Below are 23,096 nucleotides of genomic sequence, written 5' to 3'. Positions count from 1 at the left end.
AGCAAGAGCAAAATCTTGAGAAAATATACTCCAACTAGCCCTTGTTTAAAAGGCTGTTACAGAATGCATTGATTGGCTAGAGTAAATAAGATCTTAGTTATGGTGTCTAGCTTGAGAATGTTCTGAAAACAGTTTCTGGTTGCTGGTTCTTGAGACTTGGGGGATTTCAGAAATGATGATATTTTCACTCTCTGGGAAAAAAAAAAAAGTTGAAGACTATACTGAAAAAATGATGTGGTTGAAAACTCCCACATTTCCTCTGTTCTTCAGTCTCAGTGAGCAGAGGCTATGCCCTCTGTGGCCTGAATAGAAATGGTGTCTGCCCAGTGGTGGGTCTTGGTTGTGGGGATTCAGAGTGTAGCAATGATGAAATTAGGGTATGGTTAACCTGTACAGAGGGAATGAGCACTCAAGAGAGGTTTATTGGTGGCTAAATAGTTTTTTTCACTGAAGAGTGGATGATTCTCTGAACTGCACCTAATTTTTTATACAGTAAAGCCAGTGGTGATCTGAGGTTTAAATGTGACTTGAGTGTGCTACAGCAGATTTTAAACTTCCCTTTCCAAGCAGTTCCAGGAAGTGTTTTTCTTTCCCCTCTCTTAAGACCTCAAAGCTATAGGTAGCAATGCAAAGACTAATGATAAAAACAGTTCTGACAAAAACCATGCAGCAATGATTATGAAGGAGTGGAAGATGTACCATGAAGAGACTTCAAAAGGTATTTTTTGAAAATACAGATGGATTTTTCCCACAGGTGCCCTTAGCAGGAGTGGTAGAGCTACACAAATGTAGTATTTTCTGATGAAGCCTTGATGCTTCAGGTCATCATCCAGAAAGCAGTCGAGAATAAATTGATGCAAATTAGTGCAGGCTTTGATTCCTCTCTGCTTTTTGTTGCAGTTCTGTCTTTTTACTTTTGTTTATGTAATCAATACACCACACTTTTTGCTATGCAACAACCTAAGGTATTAACAACAACAACAACCGAAATATATACATATATATATATTATATATCATGTGGGTTTTTTTGCTAAATAATCTTGGATGAAGTATTGTCATTTTCCTGGCAGACTGCAGGTTTTGATCAAAGGGCACAGCTTCCACTATTTAATGTGCATAATGTCATAATACATGTAGTAGGTGTGAAGCTATGAATGTTAAAATTACATGCAAAAATGTATGCTTATATGCATTTCATACCTGGTGAAGAGAGCAGCAAATCTTAAATTGTCTGCAATTTTCCTGAGCGGGTGCTGTTTCTGGCCGGAGTGTCTCGGGAGTGCTGAAGTCATTGGAAGTAATTGGCAGATAATTTTTGTACAAAAAGCTCTAGACTTTTCCTCTCAGTTTGAGAAGCAACTTTTTAGTCTGGAAACTAATATAAATATGATAATAATAATAAACAAAATATTCATGACTTGGAAAAGCACTGGGTAGACTATCTGTGTGTATTAATACTTTCTGGTTCAAGAGCAGAGTGGGAGGGAAAATCACAGGGCAGATAGATGATGGGGCATTTACACTGTGGCAGGCAACAGTCCGCTTTTAAAACTATTCAGTTTCTTTTTTAGCTGTTACCTGTTGTAGCAGATAGCACGGTTGCTTTTTTTCATATGTCTTTCCTTCACAAAGGCATAGTGTGCCTTTACACAGTTGTAAAGCAACCTGGCAATGTTTTTAAAACTACTTTCCTGAAACATCTTACCCTTCTGACCTTTCTAAGTATGCTTTTTAAGTATCCTTTTTGGATAAAGACCTTTAGGTCCTACTTTTAAAGTATCTTTTTTAAGAGACTTGAAGCAAGTACAGTCATCATTTGCTCTGCTGTCTATACATGGTGCGCACTGGAAGACACCAGTCATAACAGCCACATGATGATCTTGAACTTTTTTTTTTTTATTGAGCAGTAAATCATCAATATTAATGATTTTATTCTCTGCACCTTTCACAGTTACCACTACCATTGATAAAGGGAAACCTTAGCTTTGTACAATATGAGTGAGTAAATTGCATATCTTATTAATTTTTCCAGGAAACATTTTGCTGCAAAGCCTAAAAAAAGTTGCATCACTTTGCCTTCAAGAGTCTAATGTTCGGTGTGGGATTTGAGCTAATGTTATTGCTACAGAGTGCTAATCATGCCTGCATTTACGTCGGTGGTTTGATTAGATTTTTTTCCAATAGAACTGTATATTACACTTAATGTGGAAATGTTTTCTTTTTCCCCCATCTTCTATCTGGATACAGTTTCAAAAGGCATATGTGGATCACTTGCTGTGTTAAAAGTACTCCCAAAACAGTACTATAACTTTTTTTCATGAGTGCTTTACTTTAAATAGACAGGGCTAAATCATGTCCCCTGCAGTCCTGTTGAGGAATAATGGCAAGGAAATGGGAAAGCTTTTTCCCTTTAGTGAAGCTGATGTGGTCCAGGCTTGATGTGGCTGGCCTTTACTGGCAGATGCAAACTTGGATGTGGAGAGAGTGAAGGCTGCTGGTGGCCAGCACTGCTGGACACGTAAGCTGGATGTGCTCCAACTTCCGATGAGGCTGGGAGAGCATGAGCACACTTTCCCTACCAGTTGAGTTGGTAGTACGGGAGAAATCAGTGACTAGTCCTCAGCTGTTAGATATTACACCTTTAAAAAATACATTATGGCCAGCCTTTCTCCTCCCCAGAAATTATATGTTACAACCTGGTATGTTCCTTTTCAAAACTTCTGTAATCAATATCAATTAAGTACTGTTCTCCTTTGTTAGATAATATTTTTAATATCTTAGCAAAGGGTATCAAGTATAGCTTAATCTCCAGATCTTGTTATATGCTCCTGTTAGAATATTTGTGTTATTTTCCGTATAGAATACCTTTTTTAAAAAAAGAAGCATAGTCTAAGCCATAGCTGTTGTAATTTAAGCACTGAAAGGCTGATCTGCCACTGTCTTGTGTATTGTGTCAGCTGTGCTGGGCAAAGTGGCTTTAAAATGTTACCAGATGAGAACAGTCATGTCTGCAGTGCAGTCTGCATAGTTATAAATGATAGTACAGGGCTCTAGAGAATCAAATCCAGAATTTTAAGTCTCCAGTAGTACTGATTTCCCTTGACTTTATCACTCGCTGTTGAGATGTATTCTTCTGCAAGCTCCAGTCATATTGCTAAAGAGGTTTCTTGATAAATAGATGGTGCTAACTAGAGACACTAAATTATTCATTGTCAGCAATTTATATGTGAGAACCATAGCTCTTTATTCAGTTCGCAAATTACCCACCACTTATTTATAGTCTTTTTTTGTTGTTACGATCAGCCCATAAATAGGTTGTGATTTTGATTAGTTTGTTGTCAACATTTGCTTAGATAGTTTGTTCATATTTTAGACAGCATGTTCATGAATTGGTTGCTGCAAGTAGATGGCATGGTGTGCTGTTCTCTCATGGGACAAATTTAAGTAGAAGACCTTTTTTCTATTCACAATTTATCATTATGTCTTTATAATTGCCCAACTCTATCGGCCAAAGAATATAAATACATGTCCAAAGACCATATACAGTGTGTGAACTTCTGTGTCACCATTGAACGCTGGAAAATGTATGTTAGCGAAACCAATACGCTGGTTAGAAAGGGCAAAGATTTTGAAGCCGCCACCACCTTCCATTAAAAAGAGACAAGACCCTCTTGGTCAAAGTGACACTGAGCTTTCAAATCCTGCGTGACTACTTTCTGAAGTTAGAATGACCAGAAGGCCTTTCCTTCTTCCTTTCCAGTTTTGTAGGGACTATTGCTTCATCTTCTTGCAGGGAAACCAGACATACAACCCACACAGTCATTTGTTATTTTCAGGCTGGCTGATTCTAGTGCACAGCATGTGAAGCTGAGAGTGCAAAAGGTGTCTTGCGTGGTACCTAGTGATGTTCCTGCTTTCTTCAAAGCTAAGGTCTCTGTGATCTCTTTTCTTGCCCCAGCTAGTGTGCAGCACTAGTTAACAGACTTAGTCCTAATTTTGAAATCAGCTAATAGAATTAGCATTATCTATCTCAGGGGGAAGTTTGACTTTTGAACGAACTATGAATTCGTGCTTTTGTTAACATTTATGATCTTCATTCTGCAGCATTTTTCCCAATAAACCTCAATAAATCTCAGTAAATCCAAATGTTCATGGCTAAGCAAATACAAGCAGTGCCACTAGTAAGCATTGGGGTTTTTTTCACAATGGTATTTATGGATAATTTTTTTCTTGTGTTTACCCAGCTCTGGTCATAGAATGTGTCACATCCTCATCAGCAACAGAACTTCTCAATAAAAATATATCTTATTTTGTTCTGTGATTTGGAAGAATCATCATAATGTATGGAGGTGTCATTCCCAGTACTGTGGTCTGTCTGTGAAGAGTCACGTAACCTGCAGGCAGATTCACAAGAAGATAGATTAGGTTCCATATGCATTTTACTTTACCAGGTCATTGGATAAGAGTTATAAACTGCATTTGGAGCAGACTCACTTGCCTATAGATTCATTCTTCTTTTTAATTTCTTTCTTTTATTATTTTTATTTCTCATTCTATGACTCTTGGAAATTTGGTTGCACAACTGCACAACTTCAGGAGGAACAGGAGTGACTACAACCAACCTGGTGGTTCGATCACTTGTCTAGGAGAAAAAAGATTTGAAGCACCAGACTGGGTGGGATATCCAGGTCATTGCCACATGCCCTAACTCCTAGACTATTATATAAAGAATATAGTGTAATGTATTATATGCTATGGCTCTTACTGCTTTAATGTGATTAAGAGTTGGGAGATGAACATTTCCTTGGGAAAGGATCCTAGGTTCATGTCTTAATCCCAGCTTTGCTTCTCTCTTGTCCATTTTCTCCTTAAGTTATATTATATAAAAAAAAATGAATGTCAGCATCAGTCCTTTCTTCTCTATTTCTGAAAAAAGTTGTTGTTGTGCTTCCTCGTGAAATTGCTGCTGAAGTGCCTTGTTTTCAATAGATATGTACTGAATTTGGCTCATCTGGGGGCTGAGGTGTAGAGGCATGTACTGTACAAAATGCAGATGGGCTTAAGGGAGAGAGGATGAGGACAGTCACTGAAACGTTCCAAGTCAGGCAAGTTGATGATGCTTTGGGACTGGTACAGTAGTCAGGTGTCTTTCTGACATTTCCAGTGAAAACAGCCACATGTGACTCAGTTAAGAAATTAGGCAAGATTTATTGTGGGTTATTATTTTACAATAGTTTTCTCTGCTTGTGCATGTAAGTGCTCTTTTGATCTGGGCACTGGCAGATTTATCCAGTGGGAAAACACTATCATATTCATAGCGTGCTTTAGGTAGTAGAAGCTATTTATTATTGTAGTGGCACAAATGGAAGGCAATAAAAAGTAATAGGAGCAATAAGCACTCCTCGTCCGGTCAGATCCAATCAGAGTTAATATATCTCAACTTTGGGAGACTGGCAGTGAGCCAGGGTCTGTAGTCTATAGTAATATTATCCTTTGCGTACAGTGTGGCATTCTTCACTGGTGGGCTGTGTCAGGTAACAAGCCTTAAATCATGAGAACCAGTTTGTCTTGCAATTAACCGTCAACGTTTACTATCTACTCTATTACTATAGATTGAGGTTGCACATTTCTTCGGAGATGCTCATCTCCACTAGTTGAGAAGTCCAGTCCTAGCAATGATTAAACTTTTTAACGAGCCTCTCCTAAATTGGAAAGTGTTTTTTCTTCTTGATGTCCACAGGTTTCTTGAAACTTCTGGAAATGTAGGTTCTTCTGATTTGTTTCAGTGCAGTTCAGTTGCCTTATTCATTTCCAACATTGTATTTCTTTTTCCTTTCAAAACCCATGTGACCTAAGTTGCACATCTCTTGACAGAGGTAATGTTAAGTGATACTTGTGATAATACTGTGATTTAGAAAAGAATTCATATACAATAGACCAACATATTTGAAACCTAAAAATGTATATTGGAATTCTTAGTAAAAATATCCTCATAATAAGTACTCACAGGCTGATGTGCATATTGGCAGTATCTGTTATTTTCAAATAGAGTAACTACAGTCAAAGACATTGAATACATACATTTTATTTTGTCTGTAGGTTTGATGCACCAACATAATCTTCATATTTATTCTATTTCTTCTGGAACCTGACATAGCTGAAATGTGTCCTTTGGGTTTTTTTTGCTTTCCAAGTTGCTTCAGTCTGAGGTGACTGCAGACCAAATGGCATATTATACTGGCCTTCCTCGGGAATGCTGGGTTCATTTGTCGTGATCCTTATATATTTTGTATTACTGAGTAACTTTATAGACACAACTTGAAAAAATTAAATGCAAAATGAGGTTATTGTTTGGTAAAATCAAAGACTTTGTGCTTGATGGTGTCGTGGATTGTGTCTTTGCTTCATATTGCCTACATGAAATTTCCTGATACCTCCCCAAGAAAGAAATAGTGTGTGGAGTACTAGAGTAAACATGAGATTGTTGTCGGTCACCTGTTAGTTTTAGTCCGCCAGGTCCTAAGAAACAGTTTGCTGTTCCCCACCTCAATAAAGCCTCGTGTAAAGATGTTATGCTGTAGTTTTAACTGTGTCCTTCCTGTTTGAGCAGCATTTCCTAAACCAATGTTAGTATCTAAAGTGTTTGTTGCATGTTTGAATATATTGGAAGAGGATGGACATGGTGATACTTGGCATGGGGACGTCATCAAGTAGCTCAAGCCCTCATGGGTTTCAGCAAGTTTAAAGCTGTCTCTTCCACTTCCTTGTTGAATGCTTAATCCACTAGATAAGTGGCTACTCTGGACATGGAAGGCACTCTCGCTTCCACTGTCTGAAGGGGTTTTAACCTGCAGAAAGAGCACAGGATTTGGAGCACAGCTCCAAAGGAGCACAGCTCTCCAGGCAAATAGGTAGAGAATTCAGCCAGAAAGGTTATGCCTTGGCTCTGGTCCCTGCTGGAGGGACTATTACATTATTTTTCCAAGTAAAAGATCATGCAAACATGCTGTTTAGTAAAGACTTAGAATAACTAATGCTTTATATCATATAAATAAAAGTAATGTAGCACAGATTGGAACGTTAGTTAGTAAGTGGGTTTGCCTCTACTGTAGCCTGTAATGGAGCTATAGCTGCTTTAATTTTTGTTTATAGGTATTCTAAAGTTATGTGTTACTTCTGAGTAAGTTCAATGCATGAACTGTTATGGATGGATTCACTTCCTTAAAATTAGACATAATTTTATAGCCTCGTATCTTATGTCTCTCAGTCACGTCTTTGTCAAGCTGAAAATCTCGTATAAGATGGAAAATGGAAGAGAAGTGAAGGTGTGATAATGAGCATGATCCATGAAAAATACATTCATTTCAAGATTGTTGAAAGTACTGTATTTTCTTTGTCACACTTGGGAAGAAACATTTGTTTCAGAGCTAGGGAGGGTAAAAATTTGCCGCTAGTGTATATAAGCGCTAATCTAGCAAGCTGCAAAAAAGGAGTAACTTAGTTTGTTATTCATTCTTTGTGAAAGAAACACTGTTAACTGATGTGGAAGGTGAGACATGTAATTTAGCATGTGTTGCTTAGCATGTTTTATACATATATATACACACACACACATATATATATATATATATCCAGAAAGAGATCGAGTGGAAGCGAAGGAAACGTATTTCAGTTTTAGGGGTTAGCATCTTCAGCAGCGGCATGCTGCTTTGTTTTAGCTGCTGGTTACTTTGCATTTCAGTTTTAGATGAATCTGCATTTCCCTTTAGAACTTAAATTGCCTATTTGTTGGAATAATTCTGAACCTGTCTGACTGGAACTGGGTTTCAATTCCAGTTCTCGATCCGAGACCTGAAAAAGGCATGGAGGGATGGTACGCAGGTTGTGCTACTGTTTGAAATGTAATACTTGTTTGGTTCCCAGCAGACATTCTTAGTGCAATCCTTAATACTGCCAGCTTACGATCTATTGTATTTTAAGGAGTACTAGATCTTGTCAGTATTAAAACAGGTATTTAGCTTTTTCATGACAATTACCGGCAGAAATTTTTGCTGATTCAACTGCAAATTGAATATGCTCTTGATGTTTTCGAGACATTACAATACATGGGAATGGTGTCTACAGGAGACAGCAGTGGCCTAAAGAATGCCCTCCATTAAAGAAGCTTTCTCTGGAAAAAATAGAAGTTTGAGATGGTAGTCTTCCCAAATTCCTTTGACATAAGTATTCCAAATTTCTTATATTTGAAAATTCAAACTGAATTCCTTTTTGGGAATAGTGGGGGCTAGTTTTCAATGAGCAAACAATCTGAGTATTTTCAAGAAAATGTGGCAGTGCTAGATTATTTTGCCTTTATTTCATTCATTGTTGGGGCAATATCTGCCATTAATTTGCATGTTCCTTCTGTCCTACCAAGCACATGGTTTTTGTTTGAAGAAAGCTCCTTAGCTAAGAAGAATGAGTATCTAGATCTGTGCTTTTTCACTCAGAAGAACGCTGTGAAGCAGCAGTTCTAATTTGTGTGCAGAAAACATAGGCCATAAATACTCCTTTCGTAAAATAAATGTATAAAAGTCATGCACATGCTATTTTAACACTTCCTTTTTCTTTTTAATTGTCAAGACACCAGAGAAACTGTATGTTCACGTGTAAGGATGCCATGAACAGCGTATACACCAGAGAAACTGTATGTTCACGTGTAAGGATGCCATGAACAGCGTATAGTATGACAGTAGACAGGAGATTTTGATTAATGAGTTGTAGAAGCTGCTTTTCCTTAAATTTGGGAGTCTTTCCTTCCTTGCTCATTGTTGTTGACTTTTTTCTTTTTACTAAAAGTATTTGCAGACCAACGATGACTATATTTTTGCCTGGACTTCTCCAACAGCTTTTAAGCTATGAAAATTTGTGCTCCAATTTGACTTCGGATTCTTAGATTTGTGTTACTCTCTACAAATACTACAAATAAGTAAAAAGCCTCTGAAATCCAAAGCCCTTTTGAAAACTGACATGGAAAGAGAATGATTAGATATAAAGCCTGGAGTCATAAGAAAATAGCTCTGGTTTTGTTTCTGGAGCAGACCTAGGACTAGAAAGGATTGGTTTTTTTATTTACTACAAGTGGGGCCAAAAACTCTGAGAACACCACATTTTCACTGTTCTGGGATAAAGTCTCACATGAACAAGCTGGAAGATTTCTCAAGCCCCAGAATTTAGCGTTTTTGTCTAAGAGCACTTGTTTACGCATCATAAGGCCCAATTTCATGGGACGCTCTGATGATGCTGTAATGGTCCAGCTATAAATATGGTTGAGTTGGTGTATTATGTAAGCTTACAAGCTGTTTTCCATTTTTTGAACTACAAAAAACAAGTAGGGAATCGGGTCTGAGAACTTCAGTTAGGCCAACAGTCAAATGTCCATGAGCAAATGATTTGGGAATGCTCCAGGTTGCTTGTGTAACTTTTCTCCAACTGAAAGCAGTGTCCTACAGTGGAGTAAGAAAAACTAAGACACTTGAGAAAATGTCTTAAGCTTAAAATTTCCAAGCTGTTTCCCGCAAATAAATGATTGTGCAAAGAGTATCAGACTGTGTTTAATTATAAATCTCCATATTAGTAGGGCAGAATGTAACAGCTTACAGTGTTTCTCAGGAAGTTGCAACAAAAATCTAATTTTTTTTTTTTCCAGCTACAACATTTGTCAGAAGCTTTTGTTTTACAATTATGTGATTGCCTTTTTAAACTAATAAATCTGCTTTCTATCTGTGTTTCTGTTAATATCTGCCATTGTCTTGTTACCATCTTCATCATGATAATGAGCTATAATAGCAAGACGATAGCAGTGGTTTATTGTTGAAATTCCTCCAGTGTTTATCATAGTTTTTATTCTCTTTCAAGGCTGCAAAACTGAACGTGTTCAGATTTTGTATCTCCATTTTTGATTGACTGATGCTTGTTGAAAAATTACCTCATATATATTTTATTATACTGAAAAATATTTTAGAAGTAGAGAAAAAGAACAAAATAATCAGGATGCTGGCCAGATTGTTCAAAGGATGATTTGGTTTCAAATGGAAATACAAGATATGAGCACGTAGAAACAGCTCTGAAAATAAAGATTTCCAATTTGGAATTTGTGCTTTGATAAAGCATCAGAATTCCCTGTTCAATTTTTGAACTTATGGTTGGTTTGGTTCCCCCAAAGTTGAGATGAAAATTAATCAATATACATTTAAAAAAATTTTTTTTACGGTACAACTCTCCAAGTAAAGATGGGAAATTAGAAGTGAACCTATTCTTTTTGATTTCTGTATCATCATATCTTGTACAGGTACTACATTGACTAAGAATATATTGTTAATTCTTAAAGCAAAAGGTGTTGAAGCTCAGTCTTTCACTTGTCCTTTCAGCTATAGTGTGATAAAACCTATTTCTGTGAATCAAGTGTACTTCAGAAACCTGGAGGTAACAGATAGATTAGGCAGCAGAGAATCATTACAAGCTCTTATTCTCTAAACATACCCTTGCTTTAAACCAAATTCTATCCCATCCCGATACTGGAAAACAGATTATAGCAATGGCTTAAATTATCCATATACTAGTGATGATTTAAACTAATTCTACAGGTATTTTTAGAAAGGGCAACAATTTTTAAATCCTCTTATATTCTACTTGGACCATATGCATCTCTTTTGATGTTATGCGGATTGCAAAATTGTAAGTCCTGGGTTTTCCCTTTGTAGGCACAACCAGCTGCTGCATTAGCTGCTCCTGAGCCTTTTTTTCTGTGAGGAGCACGTAAGCTGTGATGCAATCTAATACTTTCTCATTTTCTCATACTCTCTAATATTCTCAAGAGAATAATTTTCTCCTGTTAAACAAATGCACGTTCTCCCTTGTGACAGGGTTTCCTTTCAGTTCCTGCAGTGAAGGAAGGCAAATACTCCTGATGTATTTTTTGTCAGAGACAGAATGCTAGTTGATCACTCTGCAGTTTCTTTCTTCTTTTTTCCCATTTTGCATGTTCTGTATGTCAGTTTTATGTTTGCTATCTCAATTTATTTGTCTGGAAGAACTCTGCCTTAAAGACCATATTAATACCCTTTTTTTCTGTTTGAATGCTGTACAAGGAATACAAAGTTTATATGATGAATGTAAGCACTACTTATATAATATATAAAATTTACAAGTTTAACACTGACACATTTTTCTTTCATTTCAACACTGATATATTGTCTGAATGCTTTCATTTTCCCACTGACAAAATACTTTGAATCCAGCAAATAATATGCAAAAAACAGTGTATAAAGAACAAAATCAGATCAGTTAATAAATAACATTTTCAAAAGTGTATATCATATTATGCTCCTTGAAGAGCTATGTAATCTGTAGTTGTTTCAAATATCCATCTGTTAATTTAAGGCTTTTGTTTAAAGCAACAAATATGATTATTATGTTGACAGATAGGTATAAATGAGGAAAATGAGGCTGTTTTCACATAAAATACATAGAATAGTGTTTCTTGCATAGATGATACCTTACTCAGGCTCAGTTACAAATGTCACTTGAAGTACTAAGTATAGCTTTAGCCTCCATTTTCTGTGTCTTCTATTGACTGCTGCTTTCTTTTGTATTGACCATATTCCTCCATCTCTTAAATTATAGTGGATAGATCTGGGTAAACTAGACATCTTAATTTTCTAAACAATATTTTCTTGGAACACTGTGTAAACCTCCTAATAGGCCTTTTGCAGTTTCTCTAACATGGACTGTTCTCAGTTTATAATTTGCAGTGGATTTTGCTAGTTCTTGACTTTTTCTTGATATATGCAAGCAGTGGGGTTTCAGATCTGTAAAAGAAACTCACAGTGTTCAGGAATACATGTAAAGTCACAAATACAGGCACACAACTGGCCTGAGGATATATCTGAGACTAATTTACACGTTTCTTTTGCTGGCAGTTCATACAGTTTAGAAAGCTTTAGCTCTCCTGACCCCATCCCTGCATGCTCAGACCGCGTCTCTATATTCCTCCTGGGCTTGCACACTTCCCTTTTTAAGTCTGAATGTAGTCAGGAGCTCCTTGTTCATCCATGCAGGCCTCCTGCTGCCTTTGCTTAATTTTCTGCTTGTTGGGATGGACTATTCCTGAGCCTGGCGGAGGTGATCCTTGAATGTCAGCCAGCTCTCTTGGGTGCCTCATCCCTCCAGGGCAGTATCCTGTGACTTCCAAGCAGGTCCCTGATCTGGCCAAAGTCTGCTCTCCTGAAATCCATGGTTGGGATCCTGCTTTTTACCCTGCTCCCTCCCCACAGGGTCCTGAACTTGACCATCTCATGATCCCTCAGCCAAGACTGCCCCCAGCTTTCAGATCTCTGGCCAGTTCTTCCTCGTTTGTAAAGATGAGGTGCAGCGGGCCTTTGTTGGCTCCTCAGTCACCTGAGTTAGGAAGTTGTCATCGATGCTCTCCAGGGACATCTTGGATTGCTTGTGCCCTGCTGTGTTGTCCCTCCAGCAGATGTCGGGGTGCTTAAAGTCCCCCATGAGTATCAGAGCCTGTAAATGTGAAGCCTTTTGCAATTGTCTGAGTACTATATTGCATATTACAATGAATATTTAATTAGGTTTTGTCTCACTGTCCAATATGGCAAGACTTAAGACTGAAAATGTTTCCCCCCTAAAAAGGAATAGGTGGAATTTTTTCCCTTCTTTTAAAGTAAAATATATACACTTCTATACTGCCCCATATCTGATGATTTGTAAAAGACATTTTTACTTGAAGAATACAGCCATCTTTTATAAACATAATAGCTCATATGAATGTTTATTGTTTTCAATAGCGAGAAGTTGCTACAGCTTCTTTGAGTGTCTTTATTTCTTGTAGGGAGCTGAAAAAATGGCAAGTTTATTAATTTGTTGCTTTTAACATTTGTTTTGTGAATTCATTTTCTCTTGTTCTTTGCAATTGTCACCACAAATGTAATAAGGATTTCAACTACACTCTTGTTGCAGTGTAACATTCTCTATTGCTGGCTATTTTTCTACCATTTACATCTTAAACTTGGCTTTTCAATTTTAGAGATAATTGTTCTCTGATTTTGTCCCGTTATCATTTTGTTCATTATGGACTACGTAGTCTGCAAGCGTATTGTCTACAGCCTCATTTGGGTTTTCCATTCATGCCTTAATAGTCTCCAATGCATTAGAGAATAATATTTCAGCTAGAATTTTTCTTTCGTCATCATCTTCATTCACAATGATTAGATTTCTAACATGCAGTTCCTGGTTTTGCAGATCTCTTTAAAAGTATTGCAGTACAAGTTAAAAGACTACCTAATTTACTCAGTCTGGCCAATGTCATTACCTTTTACTACTTCTGTATATACTTAGTCATCCTCAGTGGAAACCAACGCTGTCAGGTGTCTGGATCTGTTCCAGCAAGTCTTGCTTAGTCTCAGGATGTGAAGATGCCATTCATTCAGAGTCTTAAATAGCTGTTGGACTCACCATTGACATTTGTGATGAAATTGGAGCTTTCACTATATCCATGACAATGAAGTTAGATCCATTAGGAAGATCTGTGTTTACTATTCTTCTTTTGCTGTAGCTATTCCTTGGCAGAAGTGGACAGGCATTGTGATTATTAAGTAAATATTTACTTGAAAGATTTTTGACAGGTCTGAAAAACACAATGTCTCAGAGTTGTATTTGAGACTCATCTATTTCCCTACTTCTGTCTTTATTTTTCTTTACAAGTATGGCATGAACAGGACTAAAGAGAGCACACTTTTGAGGATGGAGTTATTAATACATTCTTTAGGAAATTTGCACTCTTTGGCAGAGGGTGGATGCATAATATTGCACACATGGTGATGGAATTAGAAACACTGGAGCAAAGTGCCTGGCTTTGATTTTGAAAGTACTGCTGTAATGGTTTAGTTTAGCTGAGTATAGTTTGAGGAGGCTGATGACTACATACCCTTGCTAGGTGTCATAGTCTCATGAACAAAGCCAACAATACAGGTCATCTGTGTATCCCTCAAAGTTCCGGAATAAAAACAGGTCCTCACAATAACTTTCACTCTCAGATGACCCATGCAAAATCACAGTGTAAGCAGAAGGAATTTAAAGTAAAGGAGATAGGATATGGAAGATCCAAAGGAGGGGAGGCTACTGAGGCAGAGGTAGATCTTGGGTAGGATTTTGCTCCTTTTTACTGTGACCCACATTGCTGCTGAAGTGCAGTGTTTCTTTCTGAGAATCTCTGGGTTCTCTGGCACTGCTACTGCACTTAAAGCCCGGTAATTTATGACTTTAAACATTATCTTTGTAATTGCTGATTGATTAGAAGATGAGATGGGAAAGGAATGATTTAGGAGATGCTGAAAGAAAGCAAAAGCCTATTAGGGTATTGTGCTCCCCCTTTCAGTGCCGCTTCAAGTCTTAAGGTTGACTTTTCAGTCTTCCTTAAGAAGGGCAGTTGGAGAGAGAAGGTTACAACAGTAATTAGCTTCTTGAGTTCTCCTTCTGAAGGAGTGTTGTGTTCATGGTGGGGTTTCCTCGTCTGCAGTTCTGGGGCTACTATTATACATTTTCCTATCCTAGCCTGCCTCCTGCCTGCTTCCCAGGCACAGCCTGGACACTGCACACCACCCTCCCGCAGCCCAGGCACCCTGGCGGGCGGCTGTTTGTCCCGTAGTGACCACGTAGGTGCTGGCCTAGCTGCTGGGGCATCCCCAGAGCGAAGCTAATGCAGGCCAGGCAGTAGCTGCTTGGCCATGAGGCAATTGCTGCCACAGCTAAAAGCAGCCTAGGCTAAGGCAGACCCAGACATATCCTGAGACCCAGCGCTGTCAGGTTTGTACTAAGCCCCTGGCCTTTTACTAGTAACGGCAAAATTGTATTTAATGGGCTGCAGAACAGAACATCCCAAACATTAGTCTTGTGAGTGTTTCCTACTCACAGAAGATGTTTCATTCTTTCTAGGCTGTGCACGATTAAGAACTGATCTCAGTTTGCAGTATTGGATCGTTAATATTTACTCTTGGTGACACATAGAAAATTGCATAATGCTGTTTTGGTCGGACAGTTAGCTAAACTACTTACCAAGGTGAAAATGCGGTGCTTTGTGTTCAGAACAAATGTTCTTTGATATTTTTAAGTTATTGAAAACCTTTGAATGAGCGAATCAGAAGTTTCTTCAATGGCCTGACACTGGTTTGTGGTGCTTAACTGTCTTTGCTTAGAAACCATCATAAGAATAGAAATGAAGAGCAAAACCAGAAAAGTTGTGACTTCTCGGAAGTCAAAATCAAGATTGTTAAGAGGTGAAGCATCCATATTTTGGGGTCATATTCACCTAGACTCAACTTTTAAGACATACATATGTTCATGCATATTAAATGCTCTGCATATTTAAACCCCAGAGTTTTTAACACTTTCAATTTTTAAAGAGACTAAGGCAATAATGGACTTTATTGTTTTGTAAACTGCTTTAAACATAGTAAAGTGCACTACAATCTGGTAAATAAGAATTACTAATCTGTGCTATGAATGTATTTTCTGAAGGTACATTCATAATAACCAAACTTGGAACACTTATTTTCTAGTGTCTTACTGCTGGGAAGCTTGTCCTGCATTAATAAACTTCTTTTTTACTGTATTACATTATATAAAAAACTTTAATAGTTGTTTTCAGGTTCTTTTCATTGCACTGTAAGCAATTTAGGAAACTCCAGTCAAAGCCTCAAAACTTAAGCTTCTTAGGAAGCATCCAGAATGGGAGGAATATGCTTCACTAAATGACACTGAATGGATGGAATTACTAGTATGATTTTTGATAACTGATTTTCCTCTTGCCTTTGCAGACTATGGCACTATTAAGAAAGTACTCGCCCCAATGAACCAGACATCAAGCAGCTGCCTGCTCGAGGAAATTGAACTCCTGCCAGCGAGTCAGAGAGAACCCATCAGGAGTCTCCAGATCCTGCACAGCCAGAGTGTTCTGTTTGTGGGCCTTCAGGAGCACGTGATTAAGGTCCCCCTGAAGAGATGTCTTTTCTACAAAACATACAGGTATGAAGGATCACTGAGCTGGATTCGAGAAAAATGCATGTGGGCTTTGCAGGAAAAGTGGGAAGGAAAAGTAGTTGCAAGTAGTCCAAATTAATTACCTCTCTATAGCTGTGGCTCTCTATGTACACTGCTTATCAGAAGTCTCTGGAGATTTCACATAGTAAACTAGCTTGCTAGCACTAGATGAGACTCCCAAGAAATTGTATTGATATTTAAATGCCATCATACAGAATTTGAATTGCACAAATGAAATAGCAAGGAATGGTTTATACTGCAATATCTGATAATGTGCAACATAGCTACTGATGTAATGTATTTAAAGCTTAAAATTAAAAGATAAATTTAAGGTCTTTTCAGGTGATCAGATTCTGCCCTGGAAAGCTGGATGGACTAGGGAAAGGGAGAACTGTTATTACAAACCCTCTTCGTTCATGCTGTCTTATATAGCAGCACTGAGCTTTCTTTGCTTAAAAAAAGGTTGGTTGCTCCCAATTCTTTTCCACTAAAATAGTAGTGATAGGAGATTCAAAGCCCCATTGAAGGTCATGCAAAGCTCACTTTAAGAAAAAGTTGTAGGCAAGTCTCTATGTCAAGCTTCTGGTTGATTTAGTGTCCGTCATAAATTCAGTTTTCTTTGACGTAGCCAGTTGAAACAGGATATTTGATGGTACCATAGCCCTTTTTGGGTTGTTTTCTCCCTTTGGTTATGTGATGGACATGTTTTTTGGGGGGGATGTGGGGGGATGTCTGTATATCTGAAGAAGGACAGTAGTCTAATGACATGTTCTTGTGCTTCTCTCTTCCCTTGAATATGAGATGATTAGGTCATTCTGGTTGTGCAAGACATTGAACATGTTTTCATGAATACCTCTGTATTTATGAATACGGATGTATTTAGCAGGACTGGCTGCTATCCCTAGTTTTGTTAGGGACTGTGTATGCGACAGGCATGATAGAATCAGAGAGCTTGATAGCTTGGTGTACCGTATTAGCACCAAGCCTGCATTCCACTTGAAACAACTCCAGGCTGGATACAAATTCAGTGCACCCCAGTGCATATGGTATTAATGAGGTGTGAACTCTGAAAGCCAGAGTTCAGCTCTCCAGAGTATCTGCTGAGCTGTTGTCTGTGTGGCAGCATCACAAGTTCCTTAGCACCAGGGTTTCCATCAGTAGAATTCCCTAAAATACTTCAATGCTACCCTGATTGCGTGGGCAAAACATGTGTGTCCTAATGCAGGTGAACTGCTGGTTCAACACCTAAACCCTGTTCATAGCCACAGACTAGGCATTTCAATCCCAATTTGAGTGATTGACTGACAGTGATTTGACTGACTAGATTTAAGAACTAACAGCGTCCAGTCTTGTACCAAAACAGTGAGGGAAGGAAGAAGTGGTGCTGTCCCCATTTCACTGAGAAGAACAGTAGTTAAATGTCTCATATTCTGGTGGGTGCTCCAGTGATAATTTATTCCTCTGCCCAGAGGAATTTGAATTATCATCTTCCATCGACGTGACTTACTCAAAGGAGTTAAGTTATTCTTCATGGGGGTTCTCAGTCATTTCTGTTGTAGTAGTATCACTTTGCTTGGAATAACTAAGTATTCATTGCACCAAAAGGGTTACCGTCCATGCTTTCTTCCTGGTAAAAAAGTTCACCAACTCTCTCTTCTTCTCTCTGTTTTTGAGGAAGGAGAGGATTTACACCTGTGACCTAGATGAAATAAGGCATCTCCTCATACATCCATCATTAGGAACTGAGATCCTTTGGATAACCCAGGCTTAATCTTTCTCTCACCTATCACTTACTTTTGACTTGACTAGGCTGTTCTGGCTTATCATGCTGGGTTTGGAGAATATTTGGTTCTGTATGTGCAGAGAGAATGTAGGTACCTTACTTGGGGCTATGAATTTCACTAGACAATAAAAACCTAAGCTGAAACTTAGTCACTGCATTACTCAAATTCTTGTTATCTCTTGCCAACTACTACGTCTATATTATAGCAAAGGGTAATTAGAGGAAAACCTTATCTAGGGAAAAAGATACTTGCAACAGCTTGGAGCATTGTAGTTCTTTGTTTTTGATTACTTTATCTTCTCACATTTATCATACTTAGACTGTACAACTGTACCAAGGCTATATTCTGAACTTCCGTCAATAAAACTGGAGTTTCTTCCACAGATCAAGGGCAGTGTGTAGTCTTTAATATCTACTTCACATAATTTTTGAGAAATAGAGCATGCTTGTATATAAATAACAGCCTTAAAGAAGACAAAAGTCTGAAGAAGTATGAGCTCATCTGTTCTGTTTTTGTGTGTCAATGGCAGAGGGCTCAGAGTCTAATCTTTTCTAATCTTTTTGTTTAGTTTTATTGCAAAAGTTTCAGACAATGTGATTTCAGTCTTTCTGCTAGGCAGACTGTTCCACAACCTAGTATCTCAATGTCAAGATAACTTTCTTGAGATTGTCTAATTTTTCTTTATATAAATATAAAAATAATTTTTATTTCAGTATTCCTTGTTTTATCTTCATGTGCCAGCCTCTAAAGCATGTTGTTATCACTTTTCTTAGCATTATGTCCCCTTAATTGTCACTCTGATATGCTGTACATATTTAGGTCACTAATATTTCCTTGTAAATCTATTCCTCTGGCACTTTTGTAACTGCGGTAGATATTCTGGTTGATTGTTGCCCCTGATAGACGTTCTCTGTGAGTTAAGTCCTATTCCACCAGCATCAGCTCAGCTCTGCATAATCCCTGTCTTTTTCCTTTTGTAGGCTTTTGTTCCCACAGTCACTGTTATCAAAGGCACTTGAAAATATTATTTTACAGTTGGAGAGGAATTTGATTCTTTTTTCTGCTGCTCTAAATGCAGTTCATTATATCTTTTAATAATGTGGCAGTAGAGAATATCACAGGCAGAGCCCGTTATCACGCCTGTAGTTAGGGCTATTCAGCACTTACCCTTATGGCACAATGTTTATGTTCACTGTTTATGAATTGCTGCATGTTACTTATTTGGGCTAATGATTTCTGTGGAGGGCGTCTCCCTCGGAGTTCTGCCAATGCCAGAATAATTTTGAAAATCCTGCTGTAATACTGCTGTTTTCAGGAATCAGCTAGGAAAAAAGAGTTTGGCTTACGTGAATTACTACAAACAGTTGACCAAAAAGCTTTCTGTGCTTCAGAACAGACACTAAAATCAGCAGATCAGTTGCCCTAGTTTGGCTATCCTGGCAGAAAATGCTTCCAGTTTGACCAGGTTGTTATTACCTGGGTATTGCAGTTCACGCATGCTTATCATAATTTTACTAAAGACCAGCAACATTATTTGCTGGAGAAACTGTTTTCACTATGAATTTTCCAGCTCCCTGCACTTCTTCAGAATTGGGCAGGCCAAGCATAAAGTACAGCTAACTTTTGTACACCTAATTAACCATAATGGGAGGTAATAAAATAATTATCACAAACTATTAAAATCTCTAAAATTGCAATGTTTACTATTGACTTTCAGAGCTTTTTGTATCTGTAATAAGGAGTAAGAAATAAAGGGTAAGGCCTCTAAAACAAAAAAAAGGATCATCTCTTTTTTATTGGCAGCTGTAGCCAAATTTGGCAAGTTTGTTGAGGTTGTAATTTGTACTGGATTTTTTCAGTGTATCAGTACTAGAAGTAGGGGCAATGAAAGCTTATAGCATATGTGCTTGCTCTTGCAAGATCTCTTGTCAAGCAAATCATCAGGAATTGTTATTCCTGATGAAAGATAGGTTTCACGCACTTAAAAGGCTCAAAAACTAATCTTAATTTGAAGTTATGTCTAAATAAATAGTGCCATCTGCTAAAAGCTGTACAAATAGTGACTTCTCCGGTGTAAAAAAAAAGAAAAAGAAAAGAAAGAAAGAAAAGAAAAGGAGTTCTTAAGTGATGTTTTTACATTATGTATTTAAAATATTATTGGGTCACAAGATTGTTTTGCTAATTAAGGCTTTCATAGCTATTCTGCTATAACCCTGAGTTTTCCTTCTCCATTTTACTCCATGTTTATTTTGGTTTCTTTGTTAACCAGCAGCTAAGCAATGTGTACATACGCAAAAGAAAACTGTAGCAGCACAGTACTAAAATGGGTGTTTAGGTAAACAAACAGGTTAAAACAGTTAATGCAGATTTGGTTGTGATTTATTTTATTCCTAGAATTCTAGCAAAATTATTGGATTAAGTATTTCAAACACTTGCATTCCTTCATTTTGTCTTGGTTTTAGGTGTTGCTTCCTCAGCAGTACTCTTGCACTGATTGAGAGCCTGTTTTCCTGGTAATAAAATACTGTAGCTATCATTACATAATAGAATAATTATTCCTATATATTATTAGTGTACAAGTTGACAATCAGTACTGTGTTTTAGACTATTACTAGATGCTAGTATTTCTAGAAGAGTTTGCCTACACATGGAAATTAATTGAAATTGCTATTATGAAGTAATCATTCCATAATAGTTATTTTTGGATATCTAGGTTGTTTTTCCTTATTTCCAAATATGCAAGCCTTTTCCAGTTTAAATCATAAAAATGCACTGTTACATTAGAATATCAGAACTACTTGATGCTTAATCTGAAATAGTGATTCCAGAGAAATATTCCAGAATAATGGTTCTCATAAATTTCCCAAACTGGGATTAGCCATAATCCTGCCTGGAAGATTAGATTATGGACATGGTTTTTTAAATTCAGAGTCTTTTTTTACGTGTTAGATACACTGAAAAAATAACTTCAATTGGTGTGAACTTGTGCAAGCATCTTTAAAGTCAACAAAACTATGGAACAAATGACAGTTGGAAGTCTTCCTCATTCAGAGATTCCACTGGAGGTGGAATCAATCCAAGCTATATAGATCTGAGGTTGAACTATATTTTGTGTTTCCTCTGTGAGAACCAAGGTTTTTGCAGGAAGTGTCTTTGTCTTTCTAGCCCACGACATCGATCAGAGACAAACTGGGCATTCACATTTTGCTGTACTTGAAATTTTTTGCCCAAACTCTTCAAGATGGTCAAACCATTTGTGTAGTCTATGCTTGCATGTATTTTCTTGTAAGCACATGTTTCTGGCAAACAAGAAGGAATTTCAATAAACAGAATTTTACAACCTGCTCACAATATGTTTATTGCAGTAGTCTTATGGGGCAAAGAAAAATGTCTTTTCCTTTTAATTTGCAAAGTCCTAAGAAAAACAGATTTTATTAGTAGATTTTTTTTTAAAGAAGTAACCTAAGAAATAAAAATTTAGAACAGGCTTGTGATTCTCCTATGTTGTGATTTCTTTGCTTTAAACAATACCAAAGGATGATGCCTAGGTTCAGGGAATTTTAAGTTCAGTGTTGCTACTGGTAAGTGGGTCTTGAAAATCAACTGACGTGTTTAAAGCAACCCATCTTCCAAGAGACCATTTTACTAATGATTTGATACTTGGCAAGTATCTCTGAAAACAGAAGTTAAAGGGATTGGAAGGTGAAAGATATGAGCAAATCCGGAAGATTTTTATTTTAAAATAATTTAAGATGTCATATACAGGACTACTATCCAGACAGGCCAGCACATACACTATACGTCTCAGCCTATAGTGCTCTGCATTACACACCAGTTGTTTTCTCATGAGAATTACTTGCAGCGCTCTTAATCTTTTTGTGGACATTTTCTTTTTCTTTTCCTTTTCCTTATCCTTATCCTTTCCTTTTTTTTTTTTTTTTTTTTTTTTAAGTTTTACAGAAAATTAACATCTGAGCTGGGACTCTACTATGGATCTGGATGTATGAGAGAGAGACTATTCTTGATGTGACTGTATGAACCGTGGCCAGGATTCCAAGAAGTGATTTTAGATGCTACAGTTCTGGGAACCCAAACTGAATGGCTTTGAAGGCCATCTGTTTCCCATAATATGCTGTCAGGCCAGTAGAAGTATATGCAGTTGCTTTTGGAATGAGAGGGAATGGTGCTCTCGAAATGTTGTCATAGCTGTAATCTCCTCGATACTTTTAAAGAGTCAACTCGTACGTCCTAAATCTGGGCCTCTTATCATCATAACTGATGATTCTTAATCTGGTGTAAAGTTAAACTAAAAATTTAACTTCAAAGGAAATTAGGTCACAGCTGACTGAAAGGATATGGGAGTGGTGTACCCTGTTTACCTCTATGTTTATACCTGCTAAAGATGGGCAGGTCTTCTAAAGACGTAGGATGCCGTATGGAAACAAATGTGTCCCAGATCTGGACAAGCACTATTGTTGCTGTTCTGCTCCAGGAAGAGGGAGGATAGCTCTACAGTGAAGGGTTGCATGGGAGGTAGCTGTGAGGGGTCTGGAAGAAGAAGGAGAAGTAGTGTCATGTTAGGGAGGTGTTTTGGATGCCATAACCTCTGCTTGCATCAATAACAGCACAAGTATGTGAAACAAGTAAAGTTCTATTCCTTATTCCTCTTGACCAAATCTGTTTTCTCTTAGCTGTCAGGCAGGAGACAAGTAAGAACTGCAGGCCATACTTACTATTAGCATTTTATGCAGATTCGTATCTGTTTGTGAAGAATGTAGAAATGCAACACATTGTCCTCAGACTTTTGCCTTTGGCAAGTTCTGGTGTTATCATAGGATAGCATATATCCCATCCACTTTAACTGTGTCACAGTCATTCTAATGATGTTTAAAACATAGACACACTGTCTTCATGACTTACATATCTGATTTCCAGCATAAATTTCACTCAGCAGTAGCAGTTTCTCACAGTGATTGGATCCAGGTCTTTCACGAGTGAGTAAATGTTTATGAAGGAGTTGTATCTGTGAGTGTTTTCAGGCTTGGAAAACCAATGGAAGTGAATGAAGAAGTTGTCTGCTCATCCTATTTAATTGCAGAATATTTTTATGGTAGAAATCAGTCTGTAGTTATTACAATTTAAAACTAACATTGAAAGGTAAATTGACCATATTTCTTAGTTGACCATATGGCAAGCTCTGAGCTTTGACTTTTTTATTTGC

General features: G+C 37.5%; 1 protein-coding gene across 7 annotated transcripts in view; it reads left to right on the top strand.

The window, feature by feature from the left end:
- SEMA5A (semaphorin 5A) overlaps nt 1-23,096 on the top strand; it is a 315,605-nt gene that overhangs the window by 197,747 nt on the left and 94,762 nt on the right. For all 7 annotated transcript variants that reach the window (XM_064506843.1, XM_064506838.1, XM_064506844.1 and 4 more), the window contains one exon: nt 15,869-16,076. In XM_064506843.1, coding sequence (XP_064362913.1) covers nt 15,869-16,076 — 208 coding nt within the window. The remainder of the gene's footprint in view (nt 1-15,868; nt 16,077-23,096) is intronic.

This window comes from Dromaius novaehollandiae, chromosome 2 (genome assembly GCF_036370855.1).
Source record: "Dromaius novaehollandiae isolate bDroNov1 chromosome 2, bDroNov1.hap1, whole genome shotgun sequence".
Lineage (NCBI taxonomy): Eukaryota > Metazoa > Chordata > Aves > Casuariiformes > Dromaiidae > Dromaius > Dromaius novaehollandiae.
The sequence above is the reverse complement of the archived record's forward strand: the minus strand, read 5'-3'. Positions and strand labels throughout refer to the sequence as shown.